The sequence below is a fragment of the Carlito syrichta genome, unplaced genomic scaffold, assembly GCF_000164805.1.
Source record: "Carlito syrichta isolate Samal-C Ts95f unplaced genomic scaffold, Tarsius_syrichta-2.0.1 Scaffold308803, whole genome shotgun sequence".
NCBI lineage: Eukaryota > Metazoa > Chordata > Mammalia > Primates > Tarsiidae > Carlito > Carlito syrichta.
This window is the reverse complement of record NW_007252899.1, coordinates 358,823-375,017: the sequence shown is the minus strand read 5'-3', so window position 1 is coordinate 375,017 and position 16,195 is coordinate 358,823. Positions and strand designations below refer to the sequence as shown.

At 53.5% G+C, this 16,195-nt stretch overlaps 2 protein-coding genes across 2 annotated transcripts in view; both read left to right on the top strand.

Moving 5' to 3' along the window:
- EDC4 (enhancer of mRNA decapping 4) overlaps positions 1 to 10,470 on the top strand; it is a 12,005-nt gene extending 1,535 nt beyond the window's left edge. The window contains exons 2-29 of the mRNA XM_008065753.2: positions 1,927 to 2,083; positions 2,469 to 2,580; positions 2,880 to 2,979; positions 3,264 to 3,453; positions 3,562 to 3,709; positions 3,796 to 3,900; positions 4,200 to 4,309; positions 4,399 to 4,482; positions 4,577 to 4,672; positions 4,771 to 4,873; positions 4,992 to 5,172; positions 5,266 to 5,338; positions 5,436 to 5,527; positions 5,606 to 5,793; positions 5,867 to 5,979; positions 6,073 to 6,226; positions 6,549 to 6,982; positions 7,068 to 7,172; positions 7,259 to 7,411; positions 7,492 to 7,528; positions 7,667 to 7,844; positions 7,952 to 8,107; positions 8,198 to 8,313; positions 8,415 to 8,580; positions 8,654 to 8,840; positions 8,927 to 9,146; positions 9,526 to 9,689; positions 9,922 to 10,470. Of these exons, the coding sequence (XP_008063944.2) occupies positions 1,927 to 2,083; positions 2,469 to 2,580; positions 2,880 to 2,979; positions 3,264 to 3,453; positions 3,562 to 3,709; positions 3,796 to 3,900; positions 4,200 to 4,309; positions 4,399 to 4,482; positions 4,577 to 4,672; positions 4,771 to 4,873; positions 4,992 to 5,172; positions 5,266 to 5,338; positions 5,436 to 5,527; positions 5,606 to 5,793; positions 5,867 to 5,979; positions 6,073 to 6,226; positions 6,549 to 6,982; positions 7,068 to 7,172; positions 7,259 to 7,411; positions 7,492 to 7,528; positions 7,667 to 7,844; positions 7,952 to 8,107; positions 8,198 to 8,313; positions 8,415 to 8,580; positions 8,654 to 8,840; positions 8,927 to 9,146; positions 9,526 to 9,689; positions 9,922 to 10,114 (4,115 nt within the window). The 3' untranslated portion in view covers positions 10,115 to 10,470. The remainder of the gene's footprint in view (positions 1 to 1,926; positions 2,084 to 2,468; positions 2,581 to 2,879; positions 2,980 to 3,263; positions 3,454 to 3,561; positions 3,710 to 3,795; positions 3,901 to 4,199; positions 4,310 to 4,398; positions 4,483 to 4,576; positions 4,673 to 4,770; positions 4,874 to 4,991; positions 5,173 to 5,265; positions 5,339 to 5,435; positions 5,528 to 5,605; positions 5,794 to 5,866; positions 5,980 to 6,072; positions 6,227 to 6,548; positions 6,983 to 7,067; positions 7,173 to 7,258; positions 7,412 to 7,491; positions 7,529 to 7,666; positions 7,845 to 7,951; positions 8,108 to 8,197; positions 8,314 to 8,414; positions 8,581 to 8,653; positions 8,841 to 8,926; positions 9,147 to 9,525; positions 9,690 to 9,921) is intronic.
- Positions 10,471 to 10,837: 367 nt separating this feature from the next.
- On the top strand, positions 10,838 to 12,285 carry NRN1L (neuritin 1 like). Its single transcript, XM_008065751.2, has 3 exons — positions 10,838 to 10,916; positions 11,647 to 11,779; positions 11,894 to 12,285. The coding sequence occupies exons 1-3, from the start codon at positions 10,838 to 10,840 to the stop codon at positions 12,177 to 12,179; spliced, it is 498 nt and encodes a 165-aa protein (XP_008063942.1). The 3' UTR covers positions 12,180 to 12,285.
- The last annotated feature ends 3,910 nt before the right edge of the window (positions 12,286 to 16,195 follow it).

Here is a 16,195-nt window from a genome sequence, read left to right as displayed (position 1 = left end):
CTGCTGGATTCAGGTGATCCTTCCACCTCAGCCTTCCAAGTAGCTGGAACTACAGGCACATGCCACCACACCCGTCTGATTTTTTTATTTATTGTAGGGATGAGGTCTCACCAAGTTTCCCAGGCTGGTCTCGAACCTGTGAGTTCAGGCAATCCTCTCACCAAATTGCTGGGATTATAGATGTGAGCCACCCCGCCCAGCCAGACTAGATCTTATCATATGAACAGGGGCTTGGGTGTCAGGAAAGGCATCTGTGTAGAAGCCACCTATTACGAAGTGGAAATAGCACATGTGAAGGCACTAGTTTACTGACAGGTTCAGAGATCTGTGAAAAGTTGTAGTGGTTAAAGGTCTGTGGTGGTTTGGGTAGGCAGTAGCCACAGCTGAAAACTGCTGTTTCAGAGGTCCAGATTGGCTGCTTCTGGAAACATGCACTGGTGCTCACTCTAGGTGGGTTTAGCTAGCCCCTACTGTCTAAGAAAATCTATCTGCTGCTTGAGACCACTGGTCCCTTTGCCCAGGCCTGAGCATGTGTGCTTTTTTTTTACTTATGAACTTGGCTTGGGCCTCTCATGCTCATCAGCTGCTGTGCAGACTAGACTCTGCAAAGATTTGATAGAGCCTGGCATGGCCAACCACGTGCAGCCTGGATCTGCTATTTGGTTGTCCTCATGGTAGCCTGCCTGGAAGGGGAAGTGGTCAACTTATCCCTGAGCAGCCAAGGTGGCTCTGATCTGAGTGAAGTGGACAAGAGGCTCTCCTTTTAGCTCCTTTGTTTATTGATGGACTCTCATTCCTCTGTTTGCCAAGGAGCACTTGCTAGACACAGGAGGATCAAGCCAGACCTCAGACTGTTTTGTGACTGGGGAAACTTGTTATGTTCCTGAATGTGGAGCTCTAGTCTCCTTGCCACCTGTGGATTTTGGCAGTGGTGTCTGAGGCTATGGTAGTATTTGAAACCCAGCCAGTACAAACAACTGAAATGCTGTCTTTCCCTACTCCACACCCTACCCCACAGTTTCTCACCTTTTTGTTCAGCTCCATCATGTCTATTCCTCCTGAATTTACCTGCCCAAGGTAACTTGTTCAGAGCCATTTCTGCATGGGCTAGGGCTCTTTCATATCTTATTAGTGTTCTTCCATGTCTTAGGAGCCTTTCTTTCTAAACCCTGCCACTACCTTGACCTAGACCCTAGTCTTTCATCCAGATTTTCAACTATTCTGCCTGCTATCTTAGAGTAGTCAACTCACTGGCCAGGCTAACCATGTCATCTTCCCCATTAAAACTCTTTTGTGACTCATTCCCTCAGGGAGAGTCTAAGCAGCATCATACATGAGGCCTGTGCAGCCCTGTTTTCCCTACGTCCTCCCTATATCTATGTGTTCTGACCACAATGGCTGTGATGGCACCTCCTCTAGGAAGTCTTTCCTGACCCTCCCTATACTGTCTATCAGAGTACATAGAGTTCCTCTGTGCTGACCCAAGCCTGACTATTAACTGGTCTCAGAGGCTCCTTGATGGCTTCTACCTCTTCCCCAGGTAGAAGAGCCTCATGCTCATCCTTAGTTCTGCATACATCAGTGTTTATGGAACAAGAGATAACTTTGGGCCAGGTTTGGTAGCTCAGCCTGTAATTCCAGCACTTTGGGAGGCTGAGGTGAGTGAATTGCCTGAGCCCGTGGGTTCGAGACCCGCCTGGGCAACTTGGTGAGACCTCATCTCTACAATAAATCAAAAATTAGCCAGGCGTGGTAGCGCACGCCTGTAATTCCGGCTACTTGGAAGGCTGAGGTGGAAGGATCGCCAGAGCCCCGCAGTCTGGGCGACATAGTGAGACTCCAACTCAAAAAAAGAGATAACTTTGCAAGAAGAAAGGCTAATGGACAGGTGGAGCAACCTTGTCAGGTGGTTCTCTCTGTCCCCAGGCCCCAGTGCAGACAGCCCACGGCCATCCAATGCCTACAATGGGGATCTCAATGGGCTCCTGGTCCCAGACCCACTCTGCTCAGGTGATGGTACCTCAACAAGCAAGGTCAATCTCCGGACCATGCCACCCATTAACCTGCAGGAGAAGCAGGTCATGTGAGTACTTGGGAGGTGGCAGTGGTACTGATAGTGTCTTTGCAGCATCTGCTAGATGAAGGCATAAAATGAGGGTGTAGTGAGAGGGACCAGCAGTCTCTGCTGCTCCCCCTCTAGATGACCTGGGGTGGAGCACTTAACCATATTGAGCTTGCACTAGGATGAGAGGCAAGGACAAACATGAGGGTTTGGCCTGGATGCCTGGTTTAGAATGAAAGTAGGCTCATTCTCAAGGAGGGAGGTGGAGGTGAACAAGGGGAGCTGTGGGTCTGGGCCAGTGAACCAGGCAAAGTTGGGCATCTAGGACTATACAGTTTCACTAGGGTGGCAGGGTTCTCTCCTCTCAACCTTGCTTATTGAGACTTTGGGTGACCCCTCCCCTTAGCTGCCTCTCAGGAGATGACAGCTCTACCTGCATTGGGATTTTGGCCAAGGAGGTGGAGATTGTGGCCAGCAGTGACTCTAGCATTTCGAGCAAGGCCCGGGGGAGCAACAAGGTGGGTACCAGGATGCTGTGGCATGTATAATGTATAGGGGCACACCCAACCTTTTCTGTATACTCTATGCTGCTCGTTCTTATTGGGAATCACCTTGACAAACAGGTAGTATGCCCGTTTCAAGAAGCCAGGGTTGGATACCAAGCCTCTGTGAGAATCTGGCCCCTGGAGGTATCAGTGGGTAGCTGGGCTTGCACCTATGTCTTCTCCCATCCCCAGGGATGCTGGAGACTACCTAGGCTCTGGGGAAGCTGCCCCAACCCTCAGCTTCTATGACCCTCCTCACCCTGGGTTCTCAGGTGAAAATCCAGCCTGTCGCCAAGTATGATTGGGAGCAGAAGTACTACTATGGCAACCTGATTGCTGTGTCTAACTCTTTCTTGGCCTACGCCATTCGGGGTGAGTTGGGACAGGCGGGGAGGAGGGAAGTGTTCTACTAGAAGTCCCTTACTAGAAGTCTCAGAGAACAGATCCAGTGTCAGCATACTAAGTTCACTCAGACCTTAGGGTTACAAGGGAATGTTTGTCCTCGCTGCCCCAACCTCTACCAGACCTTGGGGAGCTGGGTTGGAAAACCAGGTATGAGACTATGGTATAGACAGTGAGGCAGGCAAGGGCAAGCTTCCCTGTTGTTACCTGAGCCTGGGTACTTGCTCATGGCCCATCAACTCTCCTGATTTCAGCTGCCAACAATGGCTCAGCCATGGTGCGGGTGATCAGTGTCAGCACATCGGAGCGGACCCTGCTCAAGGGCTTCACAGGCAGTGTGGCCGATCTGGCCTTTGCACACGTCAATTCTCCACAGCTGGCCTGCCTGGATGAGGCAGGCAACCTGTTTGTGTGGCGTTTGGCTCTGGTTAATGGCAAAATTCAGTATCCATTCCCTGGCGTGGGGTTGGGGGACTGAAGAAGGGTGGGCAGAGCTGGGGCTGCCAGACATGCCTCGTCATCCACCTATCTAGCCCTTAACACTCTACTCAGAGAAGAGATCTTGGTCCATATCCGGCAGCCAGAGGGTACGCCACTGAACCACTTCCGCAGGATCATATGGTGCCCCTTCATCCCTGAGGAGAGTGAGGACTGCTGTGAGGAGAGCAGCCCAACAGTGGCTCTGCTGCATGAAGACCGGGTACGAGGACTGGGAATGGCAAGGGGGCATCAGAACAGCCATGTTGTGGGCATGGGCTGAACACTCATCTCCTTGTACCCCTCCAGGCTGAGGTATGGGACCTGGACATGCTCCGCTCCAGCCATAGCACCTGGCCTGTGGATGTCAGCCAAATCAAGCAGGGCTTCATTGTGGTAAAAGGCCACAGTACAGTAAGTCTGCAACAGGCTGCCTCCCCTGCCCTCCCCTTCTTCCTTATATCCTTCATCTGTTCCCCATATCCACAGCTGCCCAGACAGCTTTACTGACACTCTGCCATGGGGACTCTGAGCACAAAGTGGCCCTCGCCTATGGAGGTTACTCCTCACCTAGCTGTGCCCTGGTCTTCTTTACAGCCACCCCTGTTCATTCATTTAGTCACACACACATGTGTATATATTCATTAAATTTGGGAGGTCTTGTTTCCACCTCTAGTCATGTGACAAAGCAAAGCTCTTTGGGTTCTTCCCAGTGCCTAAGTGAAGGAGCTCTCTCCCCTGATGGGACTGTCTTGGCTACTGCGAGCCATGATGGCTATGTCAAGTTCTGGCAGATCTACATTGAGGGGCAGGATGAACCAAGGTAAGGCAAAGTCTGAGGGACCAGAACTTCTCCCCAGTTAGAAGACCAGATCGCTCACTCAGACCTCTCATCTTCTTGCCTGCCCACAGGTGTCTGCACGAGTGGAAGCCTCATGATGGGCGACCCCTCTCCTGCCTCCTATTCTGTGACAACCATAAGAAACAGGACCCTGAGTGAGTGAGTGGGCAGCCAAGTGAGTGGTGGGCTGGACCATGGGCTCCCAGCAGGGGAGCCCAGCCGACCACTCAGTGCCTTGTTGCTTCCCAGGGTCCCTTTCTGGAGGTTCCTCATTACTGGCGCTGACCAAAATCGGGAGCTAAAGATGTGGTGCACAGTGTCCTGGACCTGCCTGCAGACCATTCGGTAAACAGGGGCCTAGGGTACTGGGCAGAGGCAACAGGGTTAGGGCTGTGGATTCCTTCAACTCTCAGCCTCATTCACCCTGCTTTGTGGCTCCTTAGCTTCTCCCCAGATATCTTCAGCTCAGTGAGTGTGCCTCCCAGCCTCAAGGTTTGCCTGGACCTCTCAGCAGAATACTTGATTCTCAGTGATGTGCAGCGGAAGGTAGGCTGCCATGGGGCACCCTGGCCAGAGCTGGTATTATCGGGGAGAATAGGGGTGTGTGGCACATATGTAGCTCTCACAGCCTCTGAGCTCAGCTAGGAATGCTTTGCCCGTGCAGGTCCTCTATGTGATGGAACTGCTGCAGAACCAGGAGGAGGGCCGTGCCTGCTTCAGCTCCATCTCAGAGTTCCTACTCACCCACCCTGTGCTGAGCTTTGGTATCCAGGTTGTGAGTCGCTGCCGGCTGCGGCACACTGAGGTGCTTCCTGCTGAGGAGGAGAATGACAGCCTGGGTGCTGGTGAGCTGCCTCAGGGTCAGAGCTATATGTCTATATGTAGGAGGTTACTTGGGCAGAAGACCAAAGGCTTAATCATCCATGCTGTCCTTTCAGATGGTACCCATGGAGCCGGTGCCATGGAGTCTGCAGCTGGTGTGCTCATCAAGCTCTTTTGTGTGCATACTAAGTATGTTGGGGAGGCCCACCAGTACCCTGTCTGTTTCCCTCCCCTACTGATCCTGGCCTCTTTGAACACTCTGTTCTCCCCCCTTCTTTTCCTGTAGGGCACTGCAAGATGTACAGATCCGCTTTCAGCCACAGCTGAATCCTGATGTAGTGACCCCGCTCCCCACCCACACTGCCCATGAGGACTTTGGTGAGTAAGGTGTGAAAGGGAGGCACATTGAATTGACAGGTTTCTGAGATCTGACTCAAGTGGCATCTTGCCCTGCAGCATTTGGAGAGTCTCGGTCTGAACTAGGCTCTGAGAGCCTGGGGTCAGCTGCTCATGGCTCCCAGCCTGACCTCCGACGAATTGTGGAACTGCCTGCACCTGCCGACTTCCTCAGTCTGAGCAGTGAGACCAAGCCCAAGTTGATGACACCTGACGCCTTCATGACACCCAGTACCTCCCTGCAACAGGTACTTCCCCAGGGTAGGGGGACCTGGGAATGCCCAACACAGGCCACAGCCCTCATTCTCTGCTTCTCTCCAGATCACTGCATCCCCTGGCAGTAGTAGCAGCAGCAGCAGTAATAGCAGCAGCAGCTCTCTTACAGCTGTGTCTGCCATGAGCAGCACCTCAACAGTGGACCCCCCCTTGCCCAGGTGAGGAAAGGGTTCAGAGTTGGGGGATGGCAGGGGCTGGTGCCAGATAATGTCAAGTTCTAGCTGCTGACACCTCAGCCTTCCCACCACCAGGCCACCTGAGGAGCTGACCTTGAGCCCCAAGCTGCAACTGGATGGCAGTCTGACAATGAGCAGCAGTAGCAGCCTGCAAGCAAGCCCACGAAGCCTCCTGCCCGGCCTGCTCTCAGGCCCAGCCGACAAATTGACTCCTAAGGTGCCGGGGCAGGTGCGTGTGTGGGTGTATGTAAAGTGCTACGTTGCAGGTAGATGGTAACAGGGAAGGTGGGTGGCAGTCTCCTCCCACATACCCTTGTTACTGGCCCTGCTCTACCCCACATTGCTCCATGTTTCCCCTGAGGTCTTCTCAGCCAGCTGTGTTCCCTAGAGATCATTTCTTTAGCCTTCTCCTCCCCACCTCCTCTCCTGGGCTATGGTCCTGTTTTTGATCTACCTCTCCCTTCCCTGCTGTCCTCTCTCTCATCACTCCCAATTCCAGTGCTTTGCCTCTGTACCTCATCACTTAAGCCCCCATCTTTGTCCCACCTCAGGTGCCTACTGCTGCCTCCGCACTATCTCTAGAGCTGCAGGAAGTGGAGCCCCTGGGACTACCCCAGGCCTCCCCCAGCCGCACCCGCTCCCCTGATGTTATCTCTTCAGCTTCCACTGCCCTGTCCCAGGACATCCCTGAGATTGCATCTGAGGCCCTGTCTCGTGGCTTTGGCTCTTCTGCACCAGAAGTCCTTGAGCCAGACAGTATGGCTTCAGCTGCCTCAGCACTACACCTGCTATCCCCACGGCCCCGACCAGGGCCCGAACTTGGTTCCCAGCTTGGCCTAGATGGAGGCCCTGGGGATGGAGATCGGCACAGTGCCCCCTCTCTCCTGGAGGCAGCCTTGACCCAGGAGGCTGTGACCCCTGACAGTCAGGTTTGGCCTACAGCACCTGACATTACTCGTGAGACGTGTAGCACCCTGGCAGAGAGGTGAGGAGCTTGGGAGGGGAAAATTGTGCTGGTAGGAGGGGCTTCAGATAGAATCATTCCCTGCTGAGTTGGCCTGTCCCCCCAGTCCCAGGAATGGCCTCCAAGAAAAGCACAAGAGCCTGGCTTTCCACCGACCACCTTATCACCTACTGCAGCAACACGACAGTCAGGATGCCAGTGCTGAGCAAAGGTAGGTGCCACCCTATACCATTCCCTCATGGGGGGAGAAGGACAGCAAGTAGGCAGGTGCTTATCCCCTCCTGCCCTTTCCCACAGTGACCACGATGATGAGGTGGCCAGCCTTGCCTCTGCTTCAGTAGGCTTTGGCACCAAAGTTCCTACTCCACGGCTACCTACCAAGGACTGGAAGACCAAGGGATCCCCTCGGACCTCGCCCAAGCTCAAGAGGAAAAGCAAGAAGGATGACGGGTAGGGGAGTGTCTTGGGGAGGGGGAAGGGTGGTCTCCAGGCTGCCTGACATGGCCTGAGGCTCTTCTCGCCTATGGCAGGGATTCAGCTGTGGGATCCCGACTCACAGAGCACCAGGTAAGTGAGCAAGCCCCCTTTGTACTCATGGGACTCCATCCTGCGAGAGTTGGGGGGGGGGTCTCTGGGCCATTCCCTGGTCTGGTGTGGCCCAGAGAGTAGGAGTAGGCATCATGTGACTGTCAGTGCTACTGGCAGGTGGCAGAGCTCCCTGAGGACTGGCCAGCATTAATTTGGCATCAGCAGAGAGAGCTGGCAGAGCTTCGGCACAGCCAAGAAGAGCTGCTGCAGCGTCTGTGTACCCAACTTGAGGGCCTGCAGAACACCGTTATGGGCCATGTAGAACGTGCCCTCGAGACCCGGCATGAGCAGGAACGTATCCTTGACGATGGTAGCGCACATAGGATAGAAGTAGGGGCAGCATTCTTGGCTCAGGAAGGGGTATAGAACCTGCTCCAGGCCTTTTCCTTAGGTACAGCACAGAGCGGCGGCTGGAGCGAGCACTGGCTGAGGGGCAGCAGCGGGGTGGGCAGCTGCAGGAGCAGCTGACACAGCAACTGTCCCAAGCACTATCTTCAGCTGTAGCTGGGCGGCTAGAGCGCAGCATACGGGATGAGATCAAGAAGACGGTCCCTCCATGTGAGTTTTGCACAGAGATTTCCTTTAGGTGGTTCACATGGGAGTGGAAGTACCTGTCATGCCTCTCCTCTTGGCTCTCCCTTGTCCCAGGTGTCTCCAGGAGTCTGGAACCTGTGGCAGGCCAACTGAGCAACTCAGTGGCCACCAAGCTTACAGCTGTGGAGGGCAGCATGAAAGAGAACATATCTAAGCTGCTCAAGTCCAAGGTACGATAGGGCCAAAGATGCAGTGAGGGAAGATGGTTGACAGGCCTAGTAAGGTCAGGTTGGGCTTGGGCTTTCAACTTGGGTCCTTCCTCTAACCCCAGAACTTGACTGATGCCATCGCCCGAGCAGCTGCAGACACATTACAGGGGCCAATGCAGGCTGCCTACCGTGAAGCCTTCCAGAGTGTGGTGCTGCCAGCCTTTGAGAAAAGCTGCCAGGCCATGTTCCAGCAGATCAATGATAGTTTCCGCCTCGGCACACAGGAATGTGAGTATGGCCTACGGTGGGAGGGGCTATCCTCTCCTGCATCCCTCTTATGGTCCCCCTGGTCCCCCCTCAGACTTGCAGCAGCTAGAAAACCACATGAAGAGCCGGAAGGCACGGGAACAGGAGGCAAGGGAGCCTGTGCTGGCTCAGCTTCGGGGCCTGGTCGGCACACTGCAGAGTGCCACTGAGCAGATGGCAGCCACTGTATCCAGCAGTGTTCGGGCTGAGGTGCAGCACCAGCTGCATGTGGCTGTGGGCAGGTGTGTGGGAAGGGTATTGGGCAAGATGTGGGTTTGGGCCAGTCTCGCATCCCTGTGCACTTCATTTGCCTCACTTCCCTCTGCAGCCTGCAAGAGTCAATTTTAGCACAGGTACAGCGCATTGTTAAGGGTGAGGTGAGTGTGGCGCTCAAGGAGCAGCAGGCTGCTGTTACCTCCAGCATCATGCAGGCCATGCGCTCAGCTGCTGGCACACCTGTCCCCTCTGCCCACCTCGACTGCCAGGCCCAGCAAGCCCATATCCTGCAGCTGCTCCAGCAGGGCCACCTCAATCAGGCCTTCCAGCAGGTATGACAGGTATTAGGCCCTAGTAAGGGCCAAGTGTTTCCTGACAAGGCCATATATTAAATATTTCACTCCATCCACCAGGCTCTGAGCCTTCTGGGTGCAGCAGACTTTTGATTCCTTTTCGCCTCCAGGCCATTGCCCCTGCTGCTCCCTCTTCCTGGACCCCTTTCTTCCCACTTCAGCCAACCTTGCTTACAACTACCCTTCTCAAAAAGTATTTCCTGATCCCCTATAGTAACAGTACAGCCTTACAGTACTCTCTCTGGGCACCTTTGGGCCCTCACTACCCTACCCTGTGGTTATCCTCCCCCAAACCACACAGCACAGACAGGCATTCTATCCTGATAGCTGTGAACACTGCTACTCTGTTCACTCCCAGGCACTGACAGCCGCTGACCTGAACCTGGTGCTTTATGTGTGTGAAACTGTGGACCCAGCCCAAGTTTTTGGGCAGCCACCCTGCCCCCTCTCCCAGCCTGTGCTCCTTTCCCTCATCCAGCAGCTGGCGTCTGACCTTGGCACCCGAACTGACCTCAAGCTCAGGTGAATGGGGGCAATGAGTGATCAGGAGATGAGATACAGGGTGGGGGATGGGGTGGGAGCAGTTCAAAGCAGACGCCCACTCCTGCCTGACTCCCTGCCCCAATTTTCTTCACCAGTCTTTGCCCTCACCGGAAGCCTCCCTTGTCACCAGTCCCTCTGGGCATCAGTGCCACCAGGGGGCGCTCCCATCTGTGGCACCCACCCGTAGCCTATACTTTTCCCCCATCCCCAGCTACCTGGAAGAGGCCGTAATGCACTTGGACCACAGTGACCCCATCACTCGGGACCACATGGGCTCCGTTATGGCCCAGGTGCGCCAGAAGCTCTTTCAGTTCCTGCAGGCTGAGCCACACAACTCACTTGGCAAAGCGGCCCGGCGTCTCAACCTCATGCTGCATGGCCTCGTGACCCCCAGCCTCCCTTAGCCACTAAGCCTGCCTTGTCCAGAGGTGAGGTGGTACTGAAGGCCAACAGATGGACCTAGGCCAAGGCAGGGTCCTGTCTGCTCTTTACTTGCTCAGACCCCCACCTCTGGGGTGTTAGGGGGTGGGGTGCTGGGAGCACTGGCCGTGGTCTACAGGTTGTGGTAGCCAGAAGGCTTAGGCTGAACCCAGGGTAGGTATTGTGCCTTCTTAGGTTCTGCCATGCCTGGAGCATGACCGTGAGATCATGACACCACTTGAGTTGAATTTTCCATGTTCCTTTTTACCTCCGATTTGGATCTTTTTGTTTTTGAAAAACATTGAGAAATTCAATTAAATGCTTTTGGAATAAAATAGAATATGTGTGTGTGTTTGGTTTGTCTTTGGTGTGATTCTCATAAGTGCCCTCTGTTCTCTGTGTGGAGCTCTGTCTGGGCCAACCCATCCCAAGGGCCTGGGCCCTACTCTCATCTGCTCAACTGCCTTCCCAGATCTTTTACCTCCTCTGGGGCGAGTATCCTGCTTCAGCACCAACCTGTGCCCCTGGCGCTTCTCTCTTCGGCCCTTTCTCCCTCCGTTTTCAATCTGGATGCTGGGGGCGGAGCCACCGGCTGGCTTCAGAGCCCCACCCCCGGTTCCCATCCAATCACTGTGCCTCCCTCTGGGGGCTGGGCCGACAGGCTGCACTCTAAGCTGCTAGCTCCCGCACTAGGCTCCCAGCCAGGGATGATGCGCCCCTGCTGCCGCTGCCGCCACTGTCGGCAGCTGCCCCGTGCCCTGAGGCTGTTGCTGTTGCTTCCACTTGGTAAGTATGGGAGTCCTGGACCCGGACCTGGACTGTACCCATTATCACTAGGTATAGGGTGTGTGTGGTAGCGTGGGACATAGCCTTCCTGGGACTGGGTGCCCGGGTGAAGGTGTGTTGCAAGGATTCTAGGAAGGTGTGCTGGTGACTTCTAGAGGGAAAGTGACAGGCACTAACTGAGCCCCAGTTGTGGGGGAAGGACTCCAAAATTCCACAGCCCCTCTTCTGATAAAAGGAGCCATGGCCGATGGCAGGACTTCTAGACCGACGAGTCGTAGGATGGCCGAAGTCCTCCTCTGCGAGGGTCTCACTAGATCCTAATCCCATTATATCCAAAAAATACCTATCTTTGGGGACAAGGTGGTAGGGCCAAGTGAGGCTTGTCAGGCTGCAGAGATGACCTGCTTTGGCCCAGACCTCCCGACCCCACCCCCTCCACCCTGTCCTGACTCCTGATTTACTTGGTCCATCCTTGACCTGGGGCCCCAGAAACTCAGAAGAGCTGACTCCTGGGATATGATGCCTCCTAATCCCTGCACATAACCCAGCCTGGGTCCTGCCTTGAAGGGAGTTTAGGTAATCCCCTGACATGCCCCTCAGTTCCCTGGGGGCACCCTTTTCACGCTGAGTCACATCCCCAGAGTGATTCTTGGCAAACAAAACCCCGGGACCAAGAGAGGGGGGCAAGCCCGGCTCATCCTACCAACCATCCCCCCACCCCATCCCCTAGTCTTTGTACCTCCCCTGGCAGCAGGAACGGCGGGCCCAAACCGCTGTGACACCATATACCAGGGCTTCGCTGAGTGTCTTATCCGCTTGGGAGACAGCATGGGCCGCGGAGGCGAGCTGGAGACCATCTGCAGGTACCGATGGGTGTGAGGCAGCTGCCCAATCCCTGCCACCCTCACCCTAAGCCTCTTTCCCAATCTGAGGTCTCCTCATCCCACCTAATTCCCCTAATTCCACTACCTTAACAGGTCTTGGAATGATTTTCACGCCTGCGCCTCGAGGGTTCTGTCGGGCTGCCCAGAGGAGGCAGCCACTGTGTGGGAATCACTACAGCAAGAAGCTCGCCGGGCTCCGCACCGGGATAACTTGCACACGCTGTGCGGCGCCCCGGTGCACGTCCGGGAGCGTGGCATGGGCCCGGAGACCAACCAGGAGACGCTACGGGCAACAGCACCTGCACCTGCCCCAGCCCCCACACCCCCGCTGCTGGCGGCTGCTCTGGCTCTGGCCTGCCTCCTGGGGCCTCTGGCCTAGCCAGCAGAGTCGGGTGGCAGCGCCTGCGTCTCCAGCCCTGCTTGGGCAGACGTTGTCTGGCTCTGCAGGGCACGCACAGCTTTCATTAAAGGTATTTATATTTGTATTAAGCTCCTTCCTTTTTCCTGGCTGCGGCCCCGTGGTGGCTGGGGTGGAGGGACTCTCAGAAGCTGATTCTCAGTATGGGATGGGCTGGACTGAGGGCTGCCACAGGGGACTCAATCTTCCGTCTTACAAACACTCGTTTCCTGGTGGCGGCACTGAGCTTTCCATTGCATGCAGGTCCCAAGAGCTCCTTCGATGAACACCTGAGATCTACCGGAATGCACAGCTTTTCTCTGCCTTCTGGGCTGGCTGGGGGTTGGGAAAAGGATGGGTCAGGAGGGCAACAAATCAGCCCTGCATTCCTAACACTTCCTACCCCTCCCCAAGGGGCCAGTTGAGGTGGTGGAGTACCCTTGATCCTGGGTCCCACCCCAGCCAGCCCACCCTGCTTCTCAGAATCGTTCCAGCCTCCAGGCTCCTGACCATCTCATCTCCTTCTCCCTCTGCTAAACTGTTATCTCAGCCTTCAACACACAGCTCATACTATGTGGTGGGTCCCTTCCTCTGGGCTCCTAGTCCATCTGAGGAGTGCCTGTTCCAGAAAGTGGGGAGTCCCTGTTGGAGTCTGCATTCAAGTCCCTGATGTGACCTGAAGTGGCAGAAACTGGGGTGACAATAAGGGATCCTCTGACCTCTGCTCTCCACAAGTTTGTCCTTTGAGAAGAGGTAGCCAATGTGAAGTCAAAACAATCCCAGAAGGCTTTCTGGAAGCAGTGGAGTGAGAGTGTGTGAGGAGCCCCTATACATCCGGGTGGAAAGGAAGGGCAAGAATCAGCATGGGCAGAATCTGAAGAAGGGGGCAGCCTCAAAGAGGGTGAGACTCTCTTTTGATCAGTCCTCTACCACTTCCAGGAACCTATTCCAAGCCATCACCCCATGACTTTTATGGCACTGCCATAGTCTCCTCATTGACTTCTATTATCACTCCCTCCACTTTATTTTCTACTTTCTAAATTGAAAAACTGATCCCTGTGTTAAGCTCCTTTTCCTTGTCTACAAAGCCCTGCATAAGCCAGCTCTGTCCCCTGCTGCAGCTCCCCTCTGTAGCAGCATAGAGGAGCTGTCCACCTAACCAGTGCTTAGGGTTAGGGGAGGCTTCAGAGAAGCGGCACTCACATGGGAGGTGATAAGAGGTAAAGCTGTGAGACTTACAAGTGGTAGAGCAGGGGTGGGCCTGAGTTGGAGAGGGCTTTACAAGAGGGGCCCAAAGCAATCAACTGGGAGGGAGGGAGTAGTAGGAGCCCAGAGCCTGGCAGGCCAGGCTTACAATGAAGCCTGTGCTGGGAGGCTGCCACCCCTCCAGGACAGGATCAGACCTGATGAGATTCATGCTTCCAGGGTGACAGATGCCTTCAGAGACTTCTACCCATGACCTCATCTATGCTTCCTCAATACTCTCCCATTCTGGCTAGCTCAGGTGCCTCAATCAACTCTCTCTCTCTCTCTCTCTCTCTCTCTCTCTGTCCTTTACTCACTCCCTGACTTTGCTCATGTGCTTCATTCACCTAAATTATTTTACCCCCACTTCTTTCTCCCAACCAATCATTATCCATCTTCTCACATCACCTGAAAGAGATGTTCAGGAAAAAACGTTCAAATCTGTTCTCCTTTTTTTTTTTTTTTTGAGTTGGAGTCTCACTCTTATCACCCAGGCTGGAGTGCAGTAGCATGCTCATGGCCACTGCAGCCTCTACCTGCTGGGCTTAGGTGGTCCTTCCACCTCAGCCTTCCAAGTAGCTGGAACTACAGATGCACACCACCACACCCGGCTAGTTTTTGAGATTTATTGTAGAGACAAGATCTCATCAAGTTACCAGGCTGGTCTCGAATCCCCGGGTTCAGGCAATTCCCTTGCCTCGACCTCCCAAAGAGCTGGGATTACAGGCTGAGCCACCGTGCCTGGTCTCTTCTCCTTTGCCAGAATTTTCCAGAAGGAAAGACCAGCCTTTGTTCTTCTGGGTCTTGTACATCTATTATCTTTGTTCAGAATACTTTTCTCCATTTCCTCTGGGTGAACTCCTATTTCTTATTCAGTATTACCTCCTCTGCGAAGTATTCCCTAACCCCAACTATAAGCTGAATAGGTCTACACAGCTCCTGGACTTTCTTCTGCCTCAGTACTGATGGCACTTACTTGTTATTGTCTAGGTCCAGGTCAGAATACCCCACTATGGAGTCAGTTCCTTAAGGGCAAGGAGTCCTCTTTGTTGGAGTACTCTCTATGTCTCTAACACCCAGCCTAGGACTGGGAAATAAGGGTGTACTTTGTGGGAATGTGTGAAATAAAAGATAGAATCTCTGTGTCCAGTATAGGAAGTATTGTAATCAGTAAGAGCTTGGACTGAGAATGACCCCTGTGTAGAAGATGTGTGATCTTGGGGTTGCCCTTTCAGCCTGGCCTTACGCTGGGAGGGATGATGCTGGGATGCCGGGATTGTAGACGCCCAAAACTTTCACGAGCCAGTCTTGGTGGGTGGCCAGGAGCAACTTGCTTTCAGGAGCAGAGGCCTGGCTGTTCTGCCGAGCCATCAGGGGGATTACCATCCTCCTGCTGTGACCTACTTTTCCCCTGGTTTTTGCTCCCTAAGTCCCTACTCTTCCATGGAGTGGGAGCAGGGAGGGGATATATGAGGGAGGAGGAAAGAATCTGCTCTCTGGCCAGGGGCTTAAGGGCTTTGCATGTTTTATCCTAAAGCTGGAGGAGAGGGGTGGGCTGATAGCCAAGCTGACTGGGCCCTGGGCACAGCTGCCTGGGCTAGAGAATCATGGTGATAGTGTTCCTCACATATGCAGGTCTGTGGACAAGGAGTAGCTTATTGTTCAGGGGAGAGCCTTGCAGATGGATGTCCTGGACCCAGTTCCCTCTGTATTCACATATCTCTTCACCTCAGGGCCTCATGCATGCTCTTCCTTCAAAGCCCAGATCAGCACCCATACATGGTACGGGTTCAATAAATATTTGTAAATTAATTTGCTGAATGTCTGTAAAATGGGAGTGCTATGTGGATTTCTGAGTGTCATCAAGCCTGAATTATATTACTTTTAAACTCACCAACAACTTTGTGAGGTCAGGATTATGATCCTCATTATATAGATAAGAAAAATGATGCTTGACCAGGTGCGGTGACACAAGCCTGTAATCCCAGCACTTTTGGGAGGCTGAGGTGAGAGGATTGCCTAGGCTTGGGAGTTCGAGACCAGCCTGAGCAACTTGGTGAGACCTCATCTCTACAATAAATAAATAAATAGCCAGGCGTGGTAGCACATGCCTGTAGTTCCAGCTACTTGGAAGGCTGAGGCAGAAGGATTGCCTGAGCTCAGCAGGTCAAGGCTGTGGTGGCTATAAGAGTGCTACTGCACTCCAGCCTGGGTGACAGAGTGAGACTTCAACTCAAAAAGGGAAAAAAAAAAAAAAGGGTACAGTGGAGCAAGCCTATAATCCTTATTACTCAGGAAGCTGAGGTGGGATGATCACTGAGGCCAGGGGTTTGAGGCTACAGTGTGCTATGATGGTACCTGTGAATAGATACTGTACTGCTGTCAGGACAGCATAATGAGGCTCCGTCTCATAAAATAAATAAATGAAGGATGAAGTTATGTAGGAAAGATGTATTGCCTAAGTTCACATGGTTGTGGAAGTGCTAGAGCTAGGATTTGATCCCAGGTTGTTCTTGGCCCCAAAATTGATACCCTTAAATCATCACATTAGATTTTGGAAATGATTTTTAAAGTTTTTATTTTTTAACTCAAAGCTTGTATGAAACCCTAATACATAAAACAAACAAAGTAATGTCTTATTGGTGTTATTTTCAGGTTTAAAGTATAATATTAGCTTATACAGTCAATCAAAGATAGTTTCATAGCCGGGCTCGGTGGCTCAGCCTGTAATCCCATGCCTTGGGAGGCTGAGG